The sequence below is a fragment of the Haliaeetus leucocephalus genome, unplaced genomic scaffold (assembly GCF_000737465.1).
Source record: "Haliaeetus leucocephalus isolate CR32 unplaced genomic scaffold, Haliaeetus_leucocephalus-4.0 Scaffold656, whole genome shotgun sequence".
Classification (NCBI taxonomy): Eukaryota; Metazoa; Chordata; class Aves; order Accipitriformes; family Accipitridae; genus Haliaeetus; species Haliaeetus leucocephalus.
The window spans coordinates 20,612,062-20,639,018 of NW_010973092.1; the positions used below are offsets into that span (position 1 = coordinate 20,612,062).

The 26,957-nt window shown below is 46.0% G+C and overlaps 1 protein-coding gene and 1 long non-coding RNA gene across 7 annotated transcripts in view; both read left to right on the forward strand.

The window, feature by feature from the left end:
- The window catches only part of HDAC3 (histone deacetylase 3), a 22,029-nt gene extending 2,326 nt beyond the window's left edge, over window positions 1-19,703 (forward strand). Inside the window, exons 1-17 of one of the 6 annotated variants that reach the window (XR_775132.1) lie at window positions 118-190; window positions 2,329-2,511; window positions 4,806-4,948; window positions 6,353-6,434; window positions 7,202-7,258; window positions 7,354-7,409; window positions 9,461-9,594; window positions 9,870-9,950; window positions 10,039-10,112; window positions 10,349-10,413; window positions 10,783-10,872; window positions 10,989-11,047; window positions 12,071-12,150; window positions 12,547-12,704; window positions 12,995-13,845; window positions 17,314-17,430; window positions 19,630-19,703. Coding sequence is in view for 1 of the 6 variants with exons in the window: in XM_010579179.1 (XP_010577481.1) it covers window positions 108-190; window positions 4,806-4,948; window positions 6,353-6,434; window positions 7,202-7,258; window positions 7,354-7,409; window positions 9,461-9,594; window positions 9,870-9,950; window positions 10,039-10,112; window positions 10,349-10,413; window positions 10,783-10,872; window positions 10,989-11,047; window positions 12,071-12,150; window positions 12,547-12,704; window positions 12,995-13,064 (1,232 nt within the window). In the remaining 5 variants the exon portion in view is untranslated. Of the gene's footprint in view, window positions 1-107; window positions 191-278; window positions 2,512-3,679; window positions 4,154-4,805; window positions 4,949-6,352; window positions 6,435-7,201; window positions 7,259-7,353; window positions 7,410-9,460; window positions 9,595-9,869; window positions 9,951-10,038; window positions 10,113-10,348; window positions 10,414-10,782; window positions 10,873-10,988; window positions 11,048-12,070; window positions 12,151-12,546; window positions 12,705-12,994; window positions 14,235-17,313; window positions 17,431-19,629 lie in introns of those variants that run through there. The other 5 variants (XR_775131.1, XR_775128.1, XR_775129.1 and 2 more) reach the window with 5 other exon arrangements.
- Window positions 19,704-24,100: 4,397 nt separating this feature from the next.
- LOC104839064 lies at window positions 24,101-25,958 on the forward strand. Its single transcript, XR_775133.1, has 4 exons — window positions 24,101-24,462; window positions 24,640-24,875; window positions 25,039-25,123; window positions 25,786-25,958. It is a non-coding gene; the product is annotated as an uncharacterized LOC104839064 (long non-coding RNA).
- Window positions 25,959-26,957: the final 999 nt, after the last annotated feature.

Here is a 26,957-nt window from a genome sequence, read left to right on the forward strand (position 1 = left end):
TGTCACGGCCCAGCGCTGGGCCCGGGCCCGGCCCCGGGGCTGGCGGGCGGCTGGGGTTTCCTCCCGTCGTCCCCCCCCGGTGACTCCCCGTGTCGTTTCCCTTCCAGGAGCCGGGCACCCCATGAAGCCGCATCGCCTGGCCCTGACCCACAGCCTGGTCCTGCACTACGGGCTCTACAAGAAGATGATCGTAAGCGGTGCTCCTCCTGGGGCTCAACAGGAGCCCCCCAACCTAGGCAGCGGGGGAAGAGGGGGCTGCAGTGGGTGGCTTCGGGCAGGCAGGTATTTCAGGCTTCGGCATGTGTGAAGGGTGCCGGAGACCCGTGCGTCGTCCTGCTGACTTCAGTCGTGGCCTCCACGTTAAGGCTTGGTCAGTGTTAGTACGTTCTTGGCAGCTTTCTTGTGTTGCTGCCTCTCCTTCAGTTCCACTTTTGGCACAGCAGGTAACAGAGTTGTTGCAGACAAGGTTTTAAGCAGTCTCCGGCATTCTCATCGGCCTGAGCCCCCACCATACCACCCAGAGCTGCTTTGAAAGCCACCGCTGTTGGCTGTTAGTGTCTTGTTCAAACGTGTGCATATAGTGTTGTGCCTGGAGGTGCAGCAGTGCCCCTGGGGACCATGCACGGGATTCTGGTGTCTGTAGCCCTTTCTAGAAAGGACCCAGCGACCGCTGTGGACCGTGTGACCGTAGAATAGTAAAGCTCAAAAAAAAAAACCCTCAAGAGGCTTGCTAATTCACCTTGATGCCTTAATGGTGTTCACTAATCCCATCTCATACCTGATTGGTGATTGTACAACCTGTTCTTCAAAGCCTTTGTTGCCCAGCCAGCTCAAACAACTTAGTCCAGAGCTCTCCGGTTCTTACTGCTAGAAAGACTTTCTCCTCCTAAAATCTAGCCTGTGTAAACCTGATAAAACATGATTAGCCTGTAGCCATAATCAAAAAGAAAACTTAAATCTTCATCCTTCAAGAAATGAACTAGTTTGGGGATAGTGGAATATCACTATGAATGTGTGGTACCCCTCTTTTGAATTATTTTATCCCACTTGGTGCAAGTGGGATTGAACGGTGCTCCTTTCCCTACAATCCTTGTTCACTTTTTTTGCCTGTTCTTGCAGCATAGAACAAATGAAAAGCTCTCACAGGGCATGTAACTTAATGCCCCATGATACAAGATCAAGGCAGGAATAGTAAAGTCTTCTACCATTCTGCCCATTTTGATGTACAAAACAAGCCACATGCAGCTGCTGATTGTTCTGGGGCATCTCATTTTGTCTCCTGTTGGCTTATGCTTGCTTTCGGTGCAGTGAGATTGCTTCTGAGCTGTTTCGGACCGTTGAGCAATTTAATTCCTGGGCTGACTGGCACAGTTCCAGGTCATGCTATCTGATCCAGAGGCTGGGTTTAGCTGCTGCCTATTGTCTCCACAGCCTGTGACCTGTTTGATGTGCCCTGGGAAAGGGCCCATACCCAGAATGTTATTCTAAATGTTGTAGGCTACAGCTTCTGGCACTTCTGGTTTTATGTACATATATGGGCATACACACATGCATTTACAGTGTCTTTTCATGGGAATTACCTCATTAAGAGGTGAAGAGCACTTCTGTCACAGTCATCATCATATGTAGCTAGCAAACAAGGAGGGGAGGTGAAAGGAGGGCACAAAACTGTCATTGCTCTGATCTGCGAGGGATGTTAGGACTTTCCCCTGTCCTTCCTCTTTGTGCTTGTGCACCTCACCCTTCTGCAGTGGGGCTCTGCTCCTTGTGATGCTCTGCAAACCAGCCGCTTCCCCCGTTATTCATGAGCCTGAACTGGGTGACCCCGGAGCTTACTCTGAGGTGTGTGCTCTCAGAATGATTGTAGAACTCAATAGTGGGTTGTTGCGTGTAGTTGTAGATGATTGCAAGGAACTGGTAATAGTTGGGCTTGTTTTGAGGCTGTAGAGAAGAAAGCATGATCAACTTGTTTCAGTGATGTGTTTTCACATCTGCGGCATGGTTTAGGGATAAATCATGAGCTGCTGTGAAAACATGGTGATTGTGCAGAGCTGTCAGACAGAAACGTGCGAATTCCAGACCTGACTAAATATTTAGCTGTTGTGGTACCAAAAAAAAGCCTGTCCTTAAAAGTCACTTCTCAATCACTTGAGAATCAGGCGATGTTAAAATCAAAGTTGTATCATTGTGAGCACAAGAGAGTGGGGTTAGACCAGTGGTTTCAATTCTGGCATGTTTACAGTGTCTTTTCCACTATATGGGCAGGACAAGGTGCAAAATTCTTGCAAGCATGATGGCAATACGGTTTTCCTGCTTTTTATTTTTTAGGGTAAAGTCTGAACAGCCAAACCACTACAAGTGGGGCAGAGTGAAAAGCTACATCTCAGCTGCTTTGTACCTGCCTGTCCGTGCTGCACAACTTTGTCATTATCTCTAGCACTGTACAAGTGCCTGGTGTTTGGCATGGGCTCAAGTTCAAGCTCTTCCACTGCCAGCATATCTGTTTCTGTGGTGAGAGACTTGCGGATTGAACAAGAGCAAATAGAAAATAAGCTGCCCCAAAACTAAAGCACAATATCAATTTTTAAAGGAAGGTGCTAAAATGGACCAGTGGAACAGTTCCTTGATGCAATATATAAATTTAATTTGGTGTGTTTAAACATCTGAAAAGCTTTCCTGTGTAATTAATACAATTCCCTAGTAAAATTGCATCCAGCCAGTGACTTGCTCTTGTGCTTGCAGATGAGTGCAGCTGGAGTACACTCAGGCCACGTGGAATCTTTGCAGAATTTATCTTTCAGATTTTTACTGTAGATGTAAGGAACTCCAGTGAGTAACTTCCCTAGAGTTGGGATTTTTCTTGCAGAAAAAGCAAAAAGCATATTCTGACATAACGCTTCTAAATGTCAGATCCATGTCTGAATGAGGCAGTAGGCAGAGCTGTATGCTTCACCATGTTTTTAGTCTTGAAACCCTTTTCTGGGGTTATATTTTCCATAAGATGCCATCATAAAGCTGAAAACTGCAGAGGAAACTTCATCCTGAACAGTCAGTGACTGGCAAAGTTACAAGCAAATAAAAGCAGGGATCATGGTCAGTTGTGACTATAAAAGGTCCTGTTAACTTTGTGTTGTGGTTACATCACTATCTGCCCTCTCTGCCTCCTCCAAATAAAAGGCTGCTGTCCTGTCAAGCTGGGTTTGCCTCTGCACCTTTCCCAGCTTCCCTGTGGCTGCGGCACACAAGAATGTGGTGAACCAAGGCTCAGCGTTGCTGAAAGAGGGGGGGGTTGTCCTGCTGCTCACCTTCCCTGCTTCTCTTCTGTGTCTTCCCCTTTCTTGTGCTGCATTTGGAAGCTATTGGATCCCTCTGTGAACTGATGCAATTCAGTAACTCAGCAAAGCCAGGAGAGTTTTCTATGGAGTTAGGAGAACAAGGCGGCAGACAGAGGGGACTGAGTGCCAGAGCTTGCTTACGAAGGTGGGTGGGATTGCTGGGAGCAGGGTGAAGGGTGGAAGGAGGCAGGTTTCTTCTGCCAACAGCTGAGTCTGTCTTGAAGCTTCTAGTCTTTTTGTTTCCCTCCCCCGCCCCGCCTTTTCTGTTTTGAGTCACACATCCCTACTTTTTATTGTCCAAGAGAGCCTCTGGATATCTGGTGAGAGCTATTTCTTCTCATTGGTTTTGGTCTTGTTTGATTTAATCAGCTGTCTGGATTCCTGGGAGGTACCTGTGCAGAGCCCTCATGGGGAATAGGTCTTGCCCTCACCTTTAGCAGCTGCACTAATGGCTTGTGCTTGTGAGTCGCCTCATCCTTCTTGTTTGTCAGACCCAGCAGCCTCTGAGAAACACTGCACCCCATGCATCCATGTGGAAAACACCATACCACATGCAGATCAAATCAGGAAAGAGGATGATGGGTTTGTTAGGGTGTATTATGTGTCTGAAAATTAAAGTGTTTCCTGCTTAGCCCAGGAAACAGGCACGTTAGTGCAGTTGCCCTGATAATCTTCCCTTCGGAGACAAGCTCATGCATCTTACTATTTTGCTCATGTTCCACTTCTTCTATGAAGTGCATGCTTTAATTAAGAGAAATTGGGAAACACAAAAAAGATCTCTTACTGATTTCAGTTTAACTTTAATTTCCTCTTGCCAGGTATGTGGTGTTAATTTTTAACTTCCTGTACATTGAGGTATGTGTGTTTAGTGCCAAAATGGCAAGCCTGTATTGTCACAAGATCTTTAATTTTAATCCATCCAGTTCCCTGACGGTTTTTCACTGGCTTTCCAAAGGAAACAAAGCTTATGCAACTCTTCCGTCCGTGAGCTTTCTCCAAATAACTTTTGAACCTATCAGCTCATTACAGGCAAATTGGACAGAGGGACCAAAGCCACCCCTATATCAAGGTCTTAAAATTGTGTGAAAGCTGGTGGGTGATTAGGGAATAGTGCCCCACAGTGAAGAAAAAGCTGTAGTTTGAACTCAGCTGTTTTATTCTGCTGGCTTGCCCAAGGAGGGATATGTGCACAGGGGGGGAAGGAAGGCATTGGAGAGTATGTGGCAAGAGCTACAGTTATTATGAGAGGCAGGAGACTTCTTTATGGCTGAAAGAGAAAAATCAGTAGGAAAGCAGGCTTCATGGAGCAACTTGTTGAATTTAAATGAACATGAATGTCAGGAAGCCAATGTATTGGAACATTTTTTGCTATACCTTGTGCAGGTCGTTCGTCAATTAGCTTGAGATTTCTTACAGCTAAAGCAAATGCAAGTTTGGATGGGAAATGAGTCTTGCCTTTCTCTCTTGAAGGTTTTCAAACCATACCAGGCATCCCAGCATGACATGTGCCGATTCCACTCCGAGGACTACATAGACTTCCTGCAGAGAGTGAGTCCCAATAACATGCAGGGATTCACCAAGAGCCTCAATGCCTTCAACGTGGGCGATGACTGGTGAGTGCTCTGTGCTTCCTGCAAACCCACAGTCAGAAAAGGTGCTGCTGCATTGCTCATGTTCAGAGAACTCTTTTAGAATGTCCCATTTCTTATTTGCTCTTAACCAGAATGAGGTGCATGTCCCTCCTGTCTATATCAGATTACTGGAACCTCCTTGATTCCTTTCCCTTCTCTTTAGATCTTGCAGTCCTCTTTTTTAGATCTATATTTAAGCTGTAAGCTTGTGGGGTTAGAGACTGTATCTCTACTTGTTCTTGCAGAGTCTCCAATTCTTCTTGAATGTGCTAACTATATTTTTAAATAATTGCCTGTCATTTTAGCTGCCTTAATATGTGCATGTTAAATTCAAGACAGCTTCGAGAGGCTGATTTCCAGGTAGAACTAAGGAGATATTCGTGGTTTTGTACAAAACTACATGAGATCTTGTTGAGAATATTAAATTCCAGTCTTTAATGCTTGTGAGAGATTAAACTTGAAAGAAAATTATGGAAGGGCTCTGTGGGTGACCGAGGAAATAGCAATATGCCTTGTCTGGTTGAGGATTATAAGGGCTGTCAGAGTTAGATTGTTCTTACGTAGCCTGTGGCGGTGAAAGCTGTAAGTACTAGCATGGGAGGAGTTACATTAGCTAGAGAACAGTGTTATCCCAAGAAGATACTAGTATAGCCTGGTTTTTAATATTCAGGCTGAGAATCAGAAGACTGTTTGTAACCTTGCTGCTCTGATGATCAGAAACCATCTTCTTATCAGAAATGAAAGGGGAAATAAAACCCCATAGTCTTTAAGCCATTGCTTGTCCATGAATGAAATGTGTGACATGGTGCCAGCAAGCTGGTGACACAGGGGCTCCAGGTCCTGTGTTTCTGTACTCTCCTGGTGCCTGGACTGGCTCTGCGTGGTGGGATGGATCAGACCTCAGTGCTGTCTTAAGAGCAGTGTTCACCTCTGGTTGCAGTGTACTGCATGCTGGGCTGGGGACTGGTAGCAGGATCTTTCAGATACAACAAGGAGGGGAGAGTGCAGGAGCAGACCAGTCCTCCCCTCTCCTGATGCAGTGTCCTGCATCATGTCCTAGCTCTGGGCATATGTCAGCAGGGCTGCAGGACAGATGCTGGCACACGTTGTGAGCAGAGGAGCCTTTTCAGGACTAACTTGTAAGCTTTGGTAATCATTATCAAATTCACCGAGGTTCCCATTGTGTTTCCAGCCAGATTGCTCGCCTGCTGGTACTCATTGTGTTATAAGCAGGGTCAGAGTGACCCCAAATGAACTCTTTCACAGAGAATGAGTTTTGGTCTTGCTTAGGTCATGTCCCTGGACAGTTTTATTCCTAGCTTTGCTCTGGAGAAATGAGGAGGAATGAGAAGATGTTCTGTGTTTGAATCATGGTTTCTTTTTCAGCCCAGTGTTTCCAGGCCTCTTTGAATTTTGCTCTCGCTATACTGGGGCCTCCCTGCAGGGAGCAACACAGCTGAACAACAAGGTAACTGCGTTGATGTGCTTATCTTTTGAAACACAGGTGTAAGCCAACTGGTTTTCAATTTAAGGAGAACCTCATGGATTTGTTTTGTAAAACAACGTAGCAAGCACTGCTGTGTTGCAGTGTAAATACCTAGTACTGTAAGACTTAAGCTTGAGACCATTCTTGTACTGTCAGAGGCAACCATTTAGTAGATGTTTAATCTGGAGGGAGTCAGAGAGTACTAACGTTGCAAGTACTGAAGTCACAAAGTACCCTCAGCGCTGTAGAACAAACCTGGGGTCTTCAGTGAAACTGGCTGCTGGGTGACCTTGAGAGTGCTGCTAGGTCTCTCCTATGGAAATGCACTAAATGAGGCCATGCAGAAGGTCTGAAGAAGAGCATTCCTCAGGTGGGTATAAAAAAATCTACAGAGGTGTTAAGTCTTTTAGAGACCTGAGAAAGCTCTAATAAGGGTAAAGAACAAGTGCAGGAACAAATTGTATGTACCAGGTGCTCTGCCTGCTGGTGGCTGGAGGGGGAGCAGTGGTGGTGGGAGATGATCTTTTCTGGTCTAGTGGGGAATGTAGAGCACAGGACTAATCCAGTATGGACATGATGTAACCAAAACTTGGCTGGGCTAACGATGACGATGGAGCTTTGGAAAGGCCTCTGTAGGAAAAGGAAAGACGAGAAGGGTGTTTGAGCCACGGGGCTGGGGAGGTTGAAGCGGGTGCAAGGTTGTTGTTACCACATTGTCACCTTTAACTAAGTTATCTTTCCTTTCTTAGATCTGTGATATTGCAATAAACTGGGCAGGGGGCCTGCATCATGCCAAAAAGTTTGAGGTAATGAGGCAAATCTACATATTGGTCTGTCTTTTTGAGGCCCAGGGTATGTGTTGATCCTGTTCTAAAGCTGTTCTGTTTTCTCTCTCTTGCAGGCTTCTGGGTTTTGTTATGTTAACGACATAGTTATTGGCATCCTGGAGCTGCTCAAGTAAGGACATGGGGCAAATGCAGTACTGTCCTGGCTGGCATGTGGTTTCCCCCTGCTGCTTCACTGTTCTCTCTCTCTGTTTCCCCTCCTCGTTTGCCTTTCTAGAATCCACGAAGGCCAATAACTTGATTTTTTTTCTGGCCTCCTCTTCAGGCACAAGTAGGGGGGCTTGAGAATTGGAATATCTGACTCCAGTTTTGTTGCATGCATCTTAAGGGATACGGAAGAGTTCTTCAATTCCATTTCTCATCCATCTGTGAAATACTCATTTCAGGGTCTCCTGAGTCTCTGCGTTTTTGCCACAGCGAGCCTTTTGTAGGTAAATGCAAATTATGGCTCACTGAAGACAGTTAAATGACTCGAATCTTTCTTGACTTGCTTGAGTGGCTTAAGAACAGGACTTGAGCAACACATGGATGATCAAAGGACACTTGCTTTGAGTAGAAAAGAGTCAGATTTGGTTTTTTCTTTTTGGAAAATGAAAAATAAATTCAGAATGGGAGGAAGAGTTACAGAAATACCTTCTGTTTCTTGGATTAATCTGTGATTTTATTTTTTTTTTGGTACTCTCAAATGCCCTCCTTGTCACTGAATCTGAGGCAAGACGTTATGGAATTAAAAAAGATTTGGGGTTGACCAGACAATAGTTACATGACTGGTGGCAAGTTTACTCACTGTCAAAGTCACATTTATGGAATGCACTGGGGTTTCTTGTACCTCCTGCCTCTCGGCCAGTCTTCCCTGCTCTGTGTTTGGAACTTCAGGTCTTCACTGTGTATCTCTGCACAGCCATTTTCTAGTCTCACGAGTCCCATATGCCAGAGGCTTCAAATACAGGCCAGTTACCCCTCATGGGAGCTTATAATATGTCCCTCTTCTCTTGTTCTCTGTTTTCAGGAACCATTTCTGTAGCAGGTGGCTGTATACTTGAGTTTGCTTCCCACCATGGGAGTACTGTGGTGCCTCTGGTCTTAGAAGGTCCCTTTCTCCCTTTACCAGTGTGCAAGGGCTATGTGTATACATCCCCTTTTTCTCCTTGCTGTCATTTGTCTACAGGACGAGTAATCTGGGCTGCCTTAAATAATTTATGTCTCTCTTGGGAGACTGTGGCAAGGTACCGGTCTGCTAATCAGCATGGGTCAGCACCATCAACCAGTTTGATCAGATCACTGCAGACATGCTTAAAGCCATGGTTCCAAAGCAGATGGCACGAACCACATGCTCCTCCTCTCTGTTTCAATGTTGTCTTGTTTTTTCAGGCATCTCCCCAGTCCTCTAGGGTTTTGGTATGGATGCCAGATCCCCTGTTCTTTGGGGATGGACCAGATGCAGTATTTCCTTGTGAAAAGTTGGAGAAGTTCTTTCCAGCCAAGCAGGCAGCTCTAGGGATGGCTTGGGGCCATGTCTCCAGTGCTCAACAGCACATCAGCTTTGACCATTACCCCAGTGAATTTACTTGTAATGATTTCCCCTTCTTCACCCTCTGTCTGTGACCCAGCAGGCAGCTTCTCCAGTAAATGCAGTTCAGCCTGGTGTTCTTGGTGCTAGCCAGCTGGGACATAGTGCTGCCAGTACTCTGGTATGTGGAGGAAGTGAAGTGTTCCTACCTCCTCCTTGGCTAGCTTACCTTTAATTTCCTTTTATGATTAAAAATTGTTGGAGCTCTTAAAGATTAACTAACAGCATGTTGTTTGTAGAGGAATCAAAACCCATCAACTTTCTAATGCCCAGGTGGCTAAAACAGGTTCCCTTCATATGCTTTCCAAGACATTTCTGTCCCCATCTGAAAATCTTTTATTCTAATATCTATTTCCAAGCACATCAGAAGAAATTTTTTTAGTGATGGGGCATGTTTGACTGTATACAAATGTCTCGTATCTAAACCGTTTGATATGTCTCAGGTGGGAGAGGTGAGTTCTTTTGGCAAGTGGGCTTGTGGGTAGATGTCGGTGGTGGTTTTCAGAGTGCCAGGTGATACCAAGGCACAGGGGGAATAGTGAGGCTGGGTGCGGTGCAGACAGTAATGCTGTTTTTCCTCATGTATTCAATAGATATCATCCACGTGTTCTATATATTGATATTGATATCCATCATGGAGACGGTGTGCAGGAGGCTTTCTACTTGACGGACCGCGTCATGACGGTGTCATTTCATAAATATGGGAACTATTTCTTTCCTGGTACAGGTATGTATTTTCCCTTAGTGTGAACCTGGCCTTGCTTCAGAATCCTTTGAAAGCTCTGCTGGAGTATAAAAGTGTAAAATCATGAAATCAGAGCTGCAGAGAGAAATGATGGAAGAAAGGGCATGGAAAAGCAATTAGAGAGGAACAGAAGTATAGTTATTTGTAAGAAAGAGGGATTCTAGCTAGGTTAAGAGATCTCAACCCAGACCAGATCTGGTTTTTCCACACTCTGAAGTCTGAGAGCTGTTATGACTCTCCTGTCTTTCCCTGGCCAGGTGACATGTATGAAGTTGGTGCAGAGAGTGGTCGTTACTACTGTCTCAACGTGCCTTTACGAGATGGCATTGATGATCAAAGTAGGTGTTCCCTGCCATTTCCCCTTGCCCAGGCATTTGCTGGTCCTTATGCTCCAGAGCCATGACAAATCTACCTTTCTCTCCAAAGGTTATAAACACCTCTTCCAGCCAGTCATTAACCAGGTGGTAGATTACTATCAGCCCACCTGCATAGTACTGCAGGTAAGCAAGCAAGCCTCTGTGCACTTGTCCATCCCTTTCAGAGGCTGTAGGTTGGAGGGGGCAGCTATTGATGCATTGTGTTCTGTTCCCGGGGAATCAGGGTTGGTGTGTCCTAGCTGAGCTGCTGTCTATACCCTCTGGTGAATGAGGGTGGCCAAGGGGTGGGGATGCTGATGTGTGTCTGGAAAACAATGCCTCTGTAGCAAAAATTCAGTTGTTATTCTTCTCTTCCCCAGTGCGGTGCTGATTCTCTGGGTTGTGACCGTTTGGGTTGTTTTAACCTCAGTATAAGAGGACATGGGTAAGTACAGCAGGACTTGGGCAGAGCAATTAGTTGAAAGACCATCCTTCAGTCTGAAGGGCTCTAGTGAGTCCTCTGCTGTGAGGCTTGAGCTTTGACTTCGGCCTTCCAGCAGCACCAGCAGTTTTGGTTTGTTGTTTGTTTTTTTTAACTCTTGTGTGACAGGAGGGGGTCTCAGAATGAGGCCTTGTACAAGGTGCTTCAGAGCAGCGGTTCACAGAGTAGCGCATGGTTCAGGCTCCCTGCTTGGAAGCCCTGACCTTCAGGTGTATCACACCAGCTGCCGTGGTGTTTGCACGGTGGCATTTCTGACACATGAATGTGTGCTGCAGTTAACAGCTCTGGCACTTTTTTGTTTGGGGTTTGTAGGGAGTGCGTGGAGTATGTAAAGAGCTTCAACATCCCCTTGCTGGTACTGGGAGGAGGTGGTTACACAGTTCGCAATGTGGCACGATGCTGGTGAGTCTCTTATCTGCTTGTTGAAGGTCACCGGTTAAGCAGTTGCTGGGGCCTTTGTCCCTGCATGCACCATGTAGCTTTCTCTGGACTGAGATCATCTTATTGCATGTTTTCAGGACTTATGAAACATCATTGCTTGTAGATGAAGCAATTAGCGAAGAGCTCCCATACAGTGGTAAGTTGGAGTTCCGTTTTCCCCCCATTAGCTGAGCTAAAGTATTTGTTGTATCAGCTGAAGAACTACACTTCTGTTCTGCATTGACCAGAGGTAAGACCAGGGCCAAAGTGACTGCACTTTCTGATCTTAGAGATGGCCTTAGTTGTCTCCTACCACCCTGTTGTGGTTTAACCCCAGCCAGCAACTAAGCACCACGCAGGTGCTCACTCACTTCCCCCTCACCCAGTGGGATGAGGGGGAGAATTGGGAGAAAAAATGTAAAACTCTTGGGTTGAGATAAGAGCAGTGTAATAGGACAGAAAGGAAGAAAATAAAAATGATAATAATAACAATAATAAAATGACAATAATAATAATAAAAGAATTGGAATATACAAAACAAGTGATGCACAATGCAATTGCTCATCATATGCCTACTGATGCCCAGTTAGTTCCCAAGCAGCGATCCCCTCCCCAGCCCCACTCCCCTCAGTTTATATACTAGGCATGACATCACATGGTATGGAATACCCCTTTGGCCACTTTGGGTCAGCTGCCCTGGCTGTGTCCCCTCCCAACTTCTTGTGCCTCTCCAGCCTTCTTGCTGGCTGGGCATGAGAAGCTGAAAAATCCTTGAGTTCGTGTAAACACTACTTAGCAACAACTGAAAACATCAGTGTGTTATCAACATTCTTCTCTTACTAAATCTAAAACATAACACTATACCAGCTACTAGAAAAAAAATTAACTCTATCCCAGCTGAAACCAGGACACAGCCACCTGTAGACTTTGCTGGGCAGACATGCCCCTACTGTGTCATGTATCATTTAATTTGGATCATTTCCTATTCAGTGACCTGAGTGTTACTTTTGCTTGCTCTTTTGTTTCATATAATTCCTTGTGGTTGCAGAGCTGTACATCACTGTGCTTTTTAGGATCTGGTCACTCCTAGCATGGTGGGAGTGAACTCTGCTTTCTGCAGAGCAGTGCAGGCTGGCTCCCATGCCTCTGTGCTGTAACTCTCTTGCTCATTCCATCACAGAGTACTTTGAATACTTTGCTCCAGACTTCACCCTTCATCCTGATGTCAGTACGAGGATTGAAAATCAGAACTCCAGGCAGGTAAGTGCTTGTAGCCTTATTGCAATATCAGCTATGTACTTCCAAAACCCTGTGGTTGATGCTCTGTCCTGTGAAACCAGGTAGAGCCCAGGCAAAGAATTCTTGCAGGGTAGAAAACTGATGAAAAACAAGCAGAACCTTTCCTCTGGGATGTTGGAAAGTCTCATAGCATTTGAGAACCTTGCTGAGTTGTCTTACTGTTATTCTGTGTGCTTGAGTGTCAATGATTGAATTAACTTTCCCACCTCCTCTGCTCTGATAAATAGCTTTTTGCACAAATTTGTTTCTCGTGACCACTACATAGACAATGCAGGCAGGTAGCAGTGCTAACAATTGTGGCTCTGTGCAGACTGCCAGATCTCGCTGTGGTGATCCCTCTCTGTTTTTCCTATGTAGTACTTGGATCAGATCAGGCAGACGATATTTGAGAATCTGAAAATGCTGAACCATGCTCCCAGCGTGCAGATCCATGATGTCCCTTCTGACTTGCTCAGCTATGATCGCACAGATGAGCCTGATCCAGAGGAAAGAGGCTCTGAGGAAAACTACAGCAGGTACCAGATCTTGTTCTGGAGAAATGGGCTTCCCTTTCTGTCCCTGCTAGGATGGGCAGATGATACACTGGAGACAGTCTGTTTCCTAGAACAGATACTAAGTCACTTCTGAGTCTCTGGTTTTATCCAGGGAGCCTCTCCCTAGAACTGTGTCATCTATTCTCATAATATTTCATGGGGTATTTGGGTGCAGGGCATCTTCTGATCTTTGGCAGTGTGACCTGGGCATTCTTCTCTGGCTCCAAGGGTGTCAAGGCTCTCCTTGCTGATAGTGATTGTCTTTCCCCCAGGCCTGAAGCTGCCAACGAGTTTTATGACGGTGACCACGATAACGACAAAGAGAGTGACGTTGAGATCTGAGGGCTCTGATGTGGGGCTCTGGACTGTGGGGGGTCCCGCATTGGACATGGGTGCTTGGAGCAGATAACTGGGCCATGTAGGAGCCAGTTAGCCCTTCCTTCATATTTGATTGCATGCGGTGGCAGCAGAAACAACACTACTGCAAGCTTCCGCTACCTGGAGAGGCAGAGAGCAGTGAAATGTGTTCCTTACTTTCCACCATGTGTCATGGTTCCAGCTGTCAGCACTCTGGGAAATGGAAATTCAAGTAGGCTCCAATCTGTGCTGTGTGCTGGATGGCAGCTGTGCAGCTGCCTTCAGAGCCTGACCCATGCTGGTTCAATCACCTCCTGTAACTCCTGTGCAGGCTTCTGCCAGCAAGGTGGGAGCTGGAGCAGTTGTGCCTATGATCTCTGCCTCTCTTCAGCAGCAACACCTGATACATCGTACCCTGCCTGGCCCTCCACTCAGGTACCCAGTTGACTGTCCTCTGAAGCCTGCACTGAGAGTTGCTTCCTGATGTCCCTTCTAACCATCTGATGCTCCACAGCTCAAGGAAAACTATGCGAGAAGACAAGGCCAGCTGTGGAATAGGGGTCAGGAGTGTCCCTGGAGCAGGGAGCAGCTTGATGGAGCAGGATGGAAGAATGTATGCAGAGCACAGTTTTGTTCATTCCCCCCCACTCAGTTTTGTGTTCACAAATGAGTACTGCAACACTTTGCCAAGTTGGACCTAAATTCCCTGTTTTCTTTATTCTTCGAGAGGCTAAAATCACTGTGGAACAGAGGTTTGGCTGCCAAGGTCAGTACATAGTGTGTCTTGCACCTTTAATGTAGCTTCCAGCTGTGTTTTCCAAGTTCACACATGGCCCTTCTGTGTGTTAGCAAGAGATTTGGGCTGCTTGCTCGGAGTGGAAACCATTCCCTCTTGACTGTACCCAGGAGATGGCGCTCTGCTTGTGGGTGAGGGGAAGCTGCTTCCTCCAAGTCCTGTCGTCTTGCCCTCACACAGCAGAGATTTCTCTTGGCCATCCTTCAAATCCCAGACTTTGCTGCTCCTTCGCCGGAGTCATCACCTGGTACCTGTTGTGGTTTGGAGTGTGCCATTTGGGGAGGCGGGAGGGGTTTAGCCTCAGACTGTCTGTACTGTTCTGTTTGTTTACCAATGTCTTTAAACATTAAATGAAGAGGCAGTATTTTTCTTACCTGACCTGTTGTTCATCTCTTTAATGCTCACACCTTTTTGGCTCCTGTCCTCCCAAGGATTGAGAACGTGCCTATCATCTGTGGCAGAGCAGTGTCCTCTGCTGTCTGAATGGAGGGCATTCAGCTCCTCAGAGTATATGCTGGTGAGTTTTCAGCATCAGTGCACAATGAGGAGAGTGCCCTGAATTCCCTTACAAGAGGTCAGGTGGGCTGGCGGACACTCCTGCTTATGCCTCCAATTCCAGTTAGAAGCTTTGCAGGAAGCTGCAGAGCTGATTCAAGAAACCTTTCCTGCAACGGTTTTAAATACCATGGTTTCTTTGAGTTGCAGTTTCCATAGGAGTCTGTTCTTTGCAGTCTCACTTCCCTAAAGCCCTTGTTGGTGATTATTTTTCTTTGTTTCTATAGACCTGTCACTACCTCCCTCTTCGCTCCCCATCCCCACGTCCATGACACTTGTCCTTGATCAAATAAGCTCATGCTGGCCTGTATGGATTGACATTCTTCTTGTGTCTAGTCTCTGCCAATAAACCTGTGGAAAAATGGGAGAGGTAGAAAAGAAAAAGGTATCTAAGAGACACCAACTTGACCAGATCTGTTGATGTGTTCACAGGCAATGCTTATTCCTGTTAGGATGTTTGTACAACTGCCAGCCCAAGGCTTCAGATTTGTGGGGAGGAGGTAAAGCTTGGCCAGAAGTGAGCTACAGTTCATGTAGCTACAGTGCGAAGCAGGCAGTAAGTCAGTGTTACTCCCAGTACGTGTCCAGAGAAAGAAGTTATGGTAGAATTAGACTAGGCGCAGAGAGGGGTGATAGCACGGCTTCTGTATGAGGAATGACTTGATGGATGAGGGTTCTTAGCTGGGGTGAGAGAACTGAGCTGGGAAAGGATTTGTAAGGTCTGTAAACCCACAAATGTTGGAGAGGGTTTCTCCAACTATTTAGATATTAGAGGAGCATCAAATGAAACTAGCAAGGGGCCAGCTCAAAATAGAGGTTGCTTTGCACACACCTAGTTGAGCTGTGTAAGGTTTTGCCACCAGATAGTGTGAGTGTGGGTTCAAAAAGGGACTGGGGTGGGGGGGAATCAAAGTTGTTAACAAAGACGCTTCTGGGTGCAAATTGTTGGTGACTCTGTGAGTACGCTGGAGAAGTATTGCTGTGCGCTTTCCCTGGGCTTGTACCATTCCTGCATTGTTATTTGGCCACTGCAGAGTGGGCACTGGGCTAGATGGACCTTACACTGACCCCTCTTTGGTCAGCTGTATTTGTTTCTAGTATTCTGTAGCGGAGAAAAATATTCTTTGCAAATCAGAAGATGCAAAATGCTGCTCCAGTGACTAGCCAGACTTGTGAAAAAGAAATGCTTGTGTCCAAATAGAAAATAAACTTGTTTTATTCCAGCTTGCCATCTCTCCTGCTGCCAGTGAGCTGGCTTGTTCTCTCTGCTGCTGTCATCACTCACTACAGCAAAACCGATTTACAGGGGGAATCCAGGCTCCTACTTTGGGTAACAGGAAGTGTTTACTTTTGGAAAAAAAAGGGGATTCCCCCTTGTAATTATCTCTTACCTGTGAAGATGGGAATGACCTTACCTTGCAAACCCCACAGCCAGCTCCCCACCAGCACTGTCCAGGCTTTCTCTTTCCAGAGTGCTGCCCTGTCCTGTGTTTCAAAACAGGGCTGGAAATTTGGAGTATCATCTTACCTAGGTTTCTAAAGGTGGTTTTGTTTTTGTTATTTTGGGAAATAGCTAGAAAACAAGTTCAGTCTGTAGAGTTGTTTTTTTTTTCCTTATAGTTGTATTTTCCTACTGAAGCAGAGCTCTCAAAAATAAGAAACTGTGCACTATGCTTGCTATCTGATACTGCGGGGCTACGGGAGCCACGTTAGACCAGCGTTTATTCCTGGCATCGCCCAGTTATGGACACCAAAGTGCTGGGGAAAGACCAGGGTGAGCCTGACACTGCCAGCACCCTCCTAGATATCCCAGATAAGGTGCCAAACCTCCACCTCCTGATCTGTAGCTGGTGCCGAATGACTGGTAGGTTGCTCCCTAAAACACCGGATGGGCTGGCAACGGCTGAAACTAAATGAGGCCCGATTTTTAATTATCTGTAGGAAACATTTGAGAACACACACTTGCACACCTCTGTACAACAACGGTAGTTTCCAAGGCGCAGGACTGCGCCGAGCTGCAGTGATGGATGGGCAGCAGGGGTCGGGGAGGGTGAAAACGGTTTTGGGTGCTCTAGAGCGTGTTTTTTCCTCTCTTGCTGTTTTTTCATGCCTTTTTTTCCCTTGTCCCATAGCCCCTCCTGCCTGCGGACGACCCAGGGGATGCGCCCCTTACCCTGCGGGCGGGGCACACGGCGGGCTGGGCGGGGCCGGGAGGCGGCACCTCATGAATATTCATGTACGGCGTGACGCTGCCGGGGCGGCCTCATGGCGGCGGGGCAGGGCGCGGGTCTCGGGGCCGCGGAGCCGGTGTCCCGGTCCCTGGGCAGCGGGCAGAGCCGGCTTCTCCCGCCGGCTTCTCCCGCGCCTCCGGCTTTTAGAGGAGCGAACAAAAACTCGGGTTTTGTTTGGGTTTTCTTCTCCTGAATTATCTCTTGTCGGTACAAAACCACTTATTGTACCGTTTTGGGGGGGTTAGTTTAGGCTTAGTTGCTGCTTGGGTGCTTGAGGCTGGCCCCCGGGGCTTGGCAAACTGCGGCGCTGCTTTACTTTCCTTTCTGAAAAACAAAAAAACCTATATTTCCATTCTATGTTTTCACGTTTACCCTTTAATTTTGCATTTTCAGGAGACTCCAGAAATACCGAGTTTAGCCCTCGGTGTTGCTCGTTGTGGGTTAACGGCTCAGCCCGGGCTCCCAAGGCTCTTTGCCCATGAAAAGCCGGAGCAGGAGGTGTTCGTGCTCCTGTTACAGCACCCGGCTGATGGCTGCCCTGAAAATCTCTCCCTGGGAGTTCATAAAAACCCAAAGTGACGCTGGGGGAGTGTGTAGTACGCGAAGTTGTGCTTGTGCGTTTTAATAATGGAGCAATGCCGTTTATTTTCAGGTTTTGGTGAATGGACGCCAGAGTGTGGGATCCAAAGCGTTTCAGGAGCGCCTCTGTCATGGAAAGTGGAGAGGCAAAACCTGGCTCAGTGGGGACTAAGTAGGGTCCTGATTACAGGTCTGTGGTTTCTTTGTGTTTCCCCTTGTCCCTGGGGCGCTGGGCTTTTGGAGTTAATAAGCCTGTTTTGAAACTGCTGATTTTCTAGGCTGGCTGTTAAACCTTTGTCCCTTCTAAGAAAGGGAAGAAATGTTACCTCCTTCTCTAGTCTCCTGTTCAGCCTGTTAATTAGTGAAAAAATCTGTCTCTTGCAGTTTTCTCTTTGCTGCTGATATTATTATTATTATTATCCTCTGCCAAGGGTCCCAGCTCCTGAACTCAGATGGTGTTTGCACGATTTTGGGAGTGCAGTGGCCTTTACTGATTCCAGAGTGTGTGACTGAGATCGTAAAGTCTCTCTCCCAGTCCCTGATCCTGTTGGATTGGACAAAGGCTAACAATTACAGAGTAAATTTTCCTAACAGCACACAGAGGTGAATGATGCTGCCTTGTTTTTCCTCTCACTCAGAAGCCTTTGATGTGAGCCACAACTCCTGCCTTGGGGAGGATTTTTCTTTTTCTCCTCTCTACAGCGTAACAGGGGCTGGAAGGCAGGTTTCCTTCTTTCCTAATTTCATTTTCCAGGATGTGGAAAACAAACTTAAGCTCTTCTAGCCAATGCACAGCCCTGTTAGGTGACATCGGCGGTTGGGGAAGGCATGTTTTAAGTGTGTTTGGCCAACAGTTGTTAAAAATGCACCTTCTCCTATTGCAGACCCTTTGAGTAATGTCTGTACTGGGCGATGCTTTTCCCTTCCAGCTGCAAAAGCAGAGGTGAGAGAGGTTGGGGTGCTCGGGGGGCTGTGCAAGCCTCAAGGGGTACAGTGATGCCAGGAGAGCTTCAGTCCCCTGGCATCATTCAGCCCCAGCAGCCCTTCCTGGCCCCTCTGTTGTTCTTATTGTCTTTCTTGTCCCTTTTATTAGCTCGGATTGAAGGGAGACCTTTCCTTCCTCTTTAGTGCCTCAGGGGTTCACCTAGGGTATCTTGTGTTTGTTTAATTGCTTTTCATTTGCTGTGCTCCGTTTAAAACTTGTTGTACATCTTTGGATTTCTGTCAATAAGTTAAGTAGCATTTTATGGACTAAAATAAAGGAAGTCTCTAGGATTTCTACCCAGGAGTTAGATGTCCAGCAGACTGTCCTTGTAAACTATTGTCAGCCTTCAGCCTAGTGAAATGTTTAGCATATGTTTAATGGTAATGTAACTTAAATGCCACTTAAATATACAAGCTCTGCCCTTGTTTCTTGCTGCCTGGGGAGTAACTCCCAGCAGGTCATAAAAAGTATGCTCTGCTGTGCTCTACCCATTTAAAAGAATAAATAACCAGAACTGCCTTCCTTAGTGCCTACACAGGGCAAGCACCTGCAGCAGTAAAGGCATGGAGGCTTTTGGGCAGCTCCAGAGCCATGGGTAATTGTATTCAGGTCACCAAACCAATCCCCTGGTTAGTCCACAAGAGTCCATACTTGCTTAGTGTGACAAAACCTTTTCTGGATGGAGGCGGATGAAGTCAGTGTCCTGTATAAGCAGGTGTTATAACTAGCCAGGCAGCATATCTACAGAAATCAAATTGCCTTCAACTGGAGCTATATGTCTTTGAACACAGAGGTGTGTTGCTTTTTACTTTCTTGATCTCAGCATGGGCTACTGAGAGGTGTGTGGTGCAAGCAAACTCATTTACCAGCCATCATCAGCCTCAGGGTTTGTGGTCCTTGGTGGAGGCTGAACTACTGAGGACAATTTTGCTGGTATGGCATTTCTAATTCTGGTCCTAGGTTTTCCTATTAATGTGTGTTATTTTGTTAATTTGCCTTTGTGGTGTTTTGTAATTATTTTCCATTCGTAGCTCTGAGTACCTTTGTGTTTTGTTTGTTTGTTTTTTTAATGGCACGTGAACTGTACAATGCTTTCTTTGAAACCTCTTAAACAGCTTTGGAGGAGCAATTTGCTTAGGACAGGGTTTAGGGAAAAGAATAAAATGAACTTGCCTCAATGGGCTGAAAACAGGTTTTGGATAGAGCCACATCTCTGGTTTCTGTCAGAGTGGATTTTAGCTTTCTAATGAGACTAAAATCCGATGGGTATTTGATAAGCTTAATAGTAGTTGTATTTGCACCACACTTGTGTCATAGCTTGTGCTGGAAATGGTACTCTGCTTGCTGAACTTGTTCACCCCATGAGTGTAGGTGTTTAAAAAACGGTGTGCTTTTCTTCGACAGCTGGAGGTGAACCTGAGCAAGGAGAAGCAACAGCCTCTGAGGGAGAAGAATGTGGTGGTCTGGGGGAGGTGGTGTCCAGTGCTGTGAGTATTTCTGACCCTCGCTGCTGCCTCTGCGCTGGGGTCACCAGGAGCAGACACTCCAGGCTTTGCAGCGGCTGCAACACAAAACCTCCAACCTGGCTTTTATATATACAAATTTCAGAAGCTTTTTAAGTTAAAGCAGGACCTAAAACAATAGTCCCATGAATAAGTCAAAAGAAATGTACATACCTAGATAGCAAGTGTTAAACCTTACTGGCAGTAGTATATCACACCACAGTTCTTTATTTGGTTGCTTACTGAGGCCTTGCAGGAAGCTTTCAGGGAAGTGGTTGGTCAGGCAGTAATTAAGCCAATATTAAATTGTAATAAAGATTCAGCTGTCTGTTGTTTCACCATTTAGCCAACTTCCATAGCTTGGTTTTACAGGAACAGGGGGATCTATCGAGCTCTCCAGCCAGCAATGGCATCTTTTCTTTTAATACAACTTTTTGAAAGTTCCTGGAAATTCTTTTTGCTATTCAGACTAGAGTTTTTGCTATAAAGAAAACCATGATGCATTCTGAATGTTTTGAGTATCTCTTGGTATGTTTAAAAATGTCTCTTTGCAAGAGAAAAAATTAGTGAAACTCTAACTGCAGAAATATGTAGCTTTCATGTATTAAAAAAAGTAGTGCAATGACAGGCCAACATGCACATGTTTAATTTGGGGCAAAGCCCTCTGCTCTCTGCATGCAAATATCTTCTGCCCTAAACCTGAATAAGCCTTGACTGCTTTGACGTCCTTTCAAAAACTTGGCTAGAGATTTCCCACTAATTTCTGAGGCTGGGGACTAAGTTATGTGGCCACATTCTCTCTGAAGTTCACTTGATGCTTTTTTTTGATAGTCTCTCTGGGCAGACTGCAATGAGACATTGCATTTGAGAGCTGAGTGTTTCTACACCTACTTTCCTCATCCTCTCCACTTGACTGTTTTCAACTCCTCTGCCCCCTCATTACCCCATCTCTCCTTGATAAACACTGTCTGAACAGGTTGCAGCTCAGCCCTTTCTTCCTACCCTCGTGCCTGGCAGACAGTGCCCACCCTTGGTTTCCTCTTGCTGCTCCTGCCACCCCAGCACTTGGGGTCTTTGCTTTTTCATGGCAGCTGATAGCATTCACACATCTCTTCTGCAGTTCTTGGGGTTGATTTGCTGTCTTGGGATCCCGTAATTTTTTCTCAAGATTTCTGGAAAGTGTTAGGATTCATGATGCCAACATGGTGTTCTGTTTGTGGGGAAAAAAAATGTACCCTTTTCCCACCATGTCTTTTTGTGGCATCTCAGCTACTTAAATCCATGCTGAGATCTGTGTTTGGGATACAGCTGAGGAATTCCTGTGTGTATGGGCAGGCAGTTCATAGCAATATGAATATTGGCCGTATCAGAGCTCAGTCTGGTGGTTTTCTGCATAAGCAACCTTTTCTCCTGTCTTTTCTCTGTAAGATGCAATTAAGGTGGGATCGGTGTGAGTGCTAACAGCCTCGTTAGAGCTTTACCGAGGAGCTCTGGAGGGGAGAGGGCATGTATCTTCTTTTGTAAGTTTGGCAGCTGGCTGATTGCCTTCCTCACAGCTCCTATGGGATATGGAGCAGATGTGAGATCATCTGATGCCTGAAGGCTTTTGTGAATAACCAGGCAAGAGCCTTGTCCAGGGCCTGGAGACAATCAGCTCCAGCTTGTGCCATGTGGTGTCTGCCCAGGCACCTCAGGGCAGTTGTTGGTATGAGCAGGGAAGATGGTAGTGGAAGTTTCTTCCTCTTTAGTAAATCCTTACCATACCTACACTACCTTATTTTGCTTTTTCCCTGCTGTACATTTTCTGGTACTATCACCTCATCATCTACTTATCATGGGACTTACAAAATACTTTCCATCTCTTTGTCCAGCCCTGTGGGACTGCAACTGATCCTCTTTCACAGCAGGGATGAGCAGGCTCTGGAGGCATTGACTGAAGGAGCAGGAATAGATAAGGTGGAGCGATTCCAGCCTCTGTTGGATGGCCTGAAGAGTGGTGACTTGGGGGCACTGAAGGTACTTAATTCTTCAGGTTTTTGTGGATGAGGCACTTGGAGCCTAGTGCAGGAGCTGGAGATCTTGTAGCAGGATGGATCTGGTATGGATGAAATGCCTTTGGCTTTGCTGCTTTTTTCTGCTGCAGCTTTGTGTGTGCAGCTTTTCTGGCCTCCTTGTAAGTCCTAGCCACTGACTTCCAACTCATGGAAGAAGGTGTCTCTTAATTTTTTTTGTTTCATTGTTTTTAGGTGGCCTCTGTGCAGCTGATCAATACCACGATCTACCCTTATGAGCTGGACTTCAGACTTGACATTGATAGGGAGCTGATACATCCTGGATTTCAACACCTCCTTACAGTGAGGAGCACCTCACTTCTCAGCTTGATCTGGAAAGTGGAGGAGGCAGCCGGTGGTTCAAGCCTGGCTTTGGGATGGGGTGGGCAAGAGTGAGTCAAGACCCCGCTGTTGCCTGACTGACTCCAGAGCCCTCCTCCTGGGCAAGACTGAAACTACACCTTTCCATCCCTACCTCCAGAAGTGGCCCCTGCACTCTTTCCACTCAAAGATTAGTTCTGGTATCATTCCTTGGGGAACTAAGATGCCTCATCAGAAAGCAGAATGGGAATTTTAGGGTTGTTTTTTGACAGGAAAGTAAGAGGCTTTAAGGAGGAGGTGGCAGGAAGAAAGTCTGCTTGCATGCAAGTCTATGCCATTGTCTGGGACCTGCAACCCAAGACCTGAGGGTGGTCTCCTAAGGGCTCTGATGATGGCATGTATGTCTAGTGCTGCTTGGCTGTGGTCTGCAGCCAATTTGCTGCTGTTCTTACTCCAAATTATTCTTAAAAACATAAAAAATTGCCATGATCCTTCTTGTGTCTTTGCCTGCAAAGAGCAGAAAAGAGAAGATTCATAAATTCTGTCTTTCTCAGCTGTTCTGTTTTCCTTTTGTTAAAGTGGCTTTTTTTTTTTGTTGTGTGGAAGACTTGTAAGACTAATATTTTTAGGGGGAAGAGAGAAAAAAGGAGTATTATGCAGAGGATCCCCAGGGAAATCCTCATGCAAAAGGTGGTGCTCACCTAAAGGATTATTGAAAGCTTAAAGTTACTTGAAATTAGTTAAAAAAAAAAAAAGGTTAAATGGTCTTCAGTCCTTTGTTTTCCATATCTATGCACATAACCTCTCCATAGGTCTGCCACTGTGCTTAAATACATCAAGAATATAATCTGGCAAGTTTGTGTCTAGAGCAAGCTCTTTTTAAATTGTTACTTGTGTGCTTCCTTGTAAATGGCTGCAGAGTTCATGACTTTCTGTAGTCAGATGATTGTTGTGGATTTTTTTACATTTGTAGTTTATGCTCTCCCTTTTGAAAGAAGTTGACTTTCAGAAGTGGAAAGATACTGTGCCAAACCAAAACAGGACAAACCATTAGTTGGAAGAGAATAAAATAAAGCAACTAAAAGTCCCACATAAAGCAAAGATGAAGGAATTTTTTGGAAGATCTAAGAACAGCTGAGGTAATTGCCACCTTCTAGTGACTGCTGAGCTCTCTGAAAGTTGTTTTCTGAACTCATTCAGGAGTTGTTCCTGGGTGAAGGGCAGTAAAGGTTGCTGCCAGCAGGAGTGGTGAGCTTGCTGCTGCCTGTGTGAGCAGAGAAGGAACCTGTACTGCAGGGCCTGAGGATAAAGGTTAGTTTAGAGGAGAAATAGCTGATAGCCAGCAATAGGGGAGATGCTAGTCAAAAAGCTGAGGGTTGCCTAGTATGGAGTCTACTTGCCATTGATGTCTTGATGCTTTATTGCTTCTAGCAGAGATTCAGAGAAATTAGAGACCTCATGTTATCTAAAAAGCAAGCTTGTTATTTGAAAGAACTTAAAGTAGGGGTTCAGACTAAATGGTTGATTACTTGGTCTACCTGAATGTCCGGACCCATATCCTGGCTGTGACAGTGACTGAAAGCTGGTGCCTGGGGAAGTATATGAGAAAGGGGAAGCATCTTCTGGCCTCCAACCTCATGTTGCTCCAAGACTGAGTCAGGTGTAGTTTCAACGTACCTGGTAGCCCTGAGTGGATTTGTTTTCCATAAATCTGCCTGGTCCCTCCTTGAAGGTGTATCATCTCTGAGCATCTGTAAGATCCCTGGAGCAGGAGAGCCTCAGCTCCACTGCCCTTCATGTGAAGAGCTCCCTCTTACCATAGAGTCATAGAATGTCTCAAGTTGGAAGGGACCCGTAAGGATCATCAAGTCCAATTCCCATTCAAAACTCTTGTTTGTTTTGAACCTGATCCGTGATCTTGTGGGATGGGTCCAGTCTTGTTTCAATAGATGGTGAACAGCAGAATCCTCCCCATCCTTTCCATACCCCTACAATTCATCATTTTAAACCTCTGTTGTTCCTCCCCTTCACTGTCCCTCTACCTGGAGAAGTCCTAGTTTACTTGTTTGTCCTGCATGGAGAAGCCGTTCCGCATTTTCCTCATTCATGTTCTCTGAAATCTTGAAAAGTTACAATTGGGCATGTTTATGAAAACTCAGTGACAAATATGTCATTGTGAGACCTTTCCTTATTTGAATCCAGGAGCTTGCAGGAATATTAATGCTTTGTTGCTTTGTCGCCTTCTGCTGCAGACCTCTCTACTATAAGCTGATTGATGAATGTGTCTCCCCAGTCGTACAAAAATGGAGCTGACCCCAACTTCAGGTGCAAGCACCTTGACATGAACCCTGAGCGGTTGATAGGTAAATGCTTTCACTGATTATAGCTCTGCTAAAACCAGCCCCGTCAGATCATGGTCCTAGAGCAAACCCTTTTACTTCATCCCTGTATTCACTGGAGCTGTTGGCTGTCAGAGTTTCTTGCTTCTTTCTCTCCATGTCTTTCCTTAACCTGAGCTGTCTTGTTGTGTTTGTTTTCAGCACGCCTGCTCCCATCCCCATGCTGCACATGGGATGGGGATTGAGGCTGATCTTCACTACTTCATTTAGAGCACATCTCCCATTGCTTGAGCACAGCGATTCTACCCGTATGAAATCCAGAATGGGCAGGGAGTGCTACCAGGATCCAGTGGTCTGTAGTGACAGCAGCTTCCAGAAGAAACCATTATTCTGTGGTGTCCTCCCTAAGAGAGGGGCATGTCAGTCTTCAGGCAGAGGTTCTGCAGTAGCAGATGGGGTTTCTCCAGCAAGGGCAGAGCACAGCCCTGCAGTGGGTGGCATGGGACATTGTGCAGCTTGTGAGTGTATTGGAGAAGGAAAAGGGGAGAGTGTTTACATCAGCTCTTTTCTTAATAGTATTTCCCTTCCTTTTCTTTTTAGATAACTCAATTGATAAAACCAAGGTGAAGAAAATTGAAGCAGAGTAGTGGAACTGGAGACAAAGGTTTTTTGCTGATGTGGTTAGGTAACAAGTTAGCAGGGATCAGACTAAAGCCTGTTTTGCCTGTTGCTGGACTACAAGTGCTGCCACTCACTTCTGCCTAATTCATTACCGCTGTACATATTGTGCTTGATCTTTCTGACGGGGCATATGCTTACATCTTAATTAAAAAAAAACACCAAAACAACAGGTTGCACAGTGAGGGAAAACAACATTTGAGCTGTGGGTGTGAGTCTCCCCTACCTCTTGAACTTGCAGGCAGTCAGATAGTCCCCTGCAGTTTCTGTCTGGTGTGAAATAATGGAAGCTGTAATGGGGTGGAATTGAAAAATGCTATTCCTGTCACTGTGGCAAGAAGCTGCCTCCAGACTGTGCCATATCTGTAGTGTGAATCCCTCCCAGTAAGAAAGGTGTTGCTGCCTGTGCTTCAGTGTGAATGTGTGCCTTGGGAAACTTGGGGCCAACACTGCTGGACTGCAGATGGGACTGTTAGGGGGTTTTTTTGCCTCTTGGGTTAGGCAGAGGCATGAATCTTTATCTCTGATTGTGACTGGAGTACTGCATGAGAGCTGCATGGTCGAGGTTTTGAGAGCTTTTTAGGAAAAGCAAGGAATCCCCCCCATCCCTATATATACACATACTCCTTGTACGTCCTTGCTCAGCTGATATGTTTGTTGCCTCTGCAGCTGGACTCGGAACTGACTGCATGGAACAGCTGCAAATTGAAATGAAGGTGGCGAAAAGGGACTTTGAGGAGAAACTACTCGATGCACGTGGTGGGAAGGAGATGCCGGACCTGGGGAAGCAGCAGATGACTGCGGAGAAGTAGGAGCTGGCAAGCAAAGTCTCCCATCTGAGTGAGGAGGTCCATCTCGGGCTGAGACATGGGCTGATGAGTTGGGGATGGGGTACAGCAGGCCAGAGACTGTGTTCTCCTCAAAGAGCTCTGTCCCTTTCTGGGGAGAGGTGACATTGGAAGGAGGAGAAACAATGAGAGGCTTCCCTGGTCAGAGAACTGGGGAGTGCCCTCAGGAGGCTTTGAGTCACTTTTGCTAAAACAGGTAGAGACAGGAGAAAGATGAAGAGGCTGAATAACACTGGTGCTGCTTCTGGCTGCTCCCTGCTTTTTTTTTCTCTTGGCAGTATCCATAGACCTGAGGCCAGCAGGATCAGTCCACAGACGACTACTTTAATTTCTCCCTAGCCCAAAAGTAGCCTCTGGGTCAGCTTTCCTTGAGCTGATTCTTGCCCTGCTCTTCTGTTCTACAGGCAGCTCTGGTGTTTTGTTGTGCTCTAAAGAGGTTTGAATCTTAGATTTAGTATGAATAGAGTTGTCTGCCTTAAATCTTTCCTTCTGTACTTTGTCCAGCATTCCCCTCACATGCTTCTTTCAGCTCAGCATCACCCAGATCTGCCCTGGAGTGACCTGGCTTATGTAGGACTGACCCTGCAGTGTCTTAGCTTTTCCCTGGACACAAAGACTCCCCCTGTAAGTTGCTAAGCATATTCTTAGAGTTGCTTTTTTGTATTAACAGAAGTGTGGGGCAGGAAAAAGCAGAAATATTGCAATCTGTGTTGTTCAGGATGCTCAGTGTTAGCTGGCGTCCTCAGTTCACGTAATCTATTGTTGCACTGAGTGCCATGCTCTGCCTGGAAGCCCAGGCAGTCTGTGCATACTTGGCTTTGCTCTCTGGAGAGCAACACTGAATAGTTAAGGAAACTTTCAGATTTGGATGTGGACATTTCTGCTCTTAAGTCCCTTGTCTGATAGAATAGAAAATGCATGCTGGTTTGTTGGAGTTTTTTAAACGTATTGAGAAATTTACCCCTGAGAAAAACAACAGAGAGCAAGATAAAG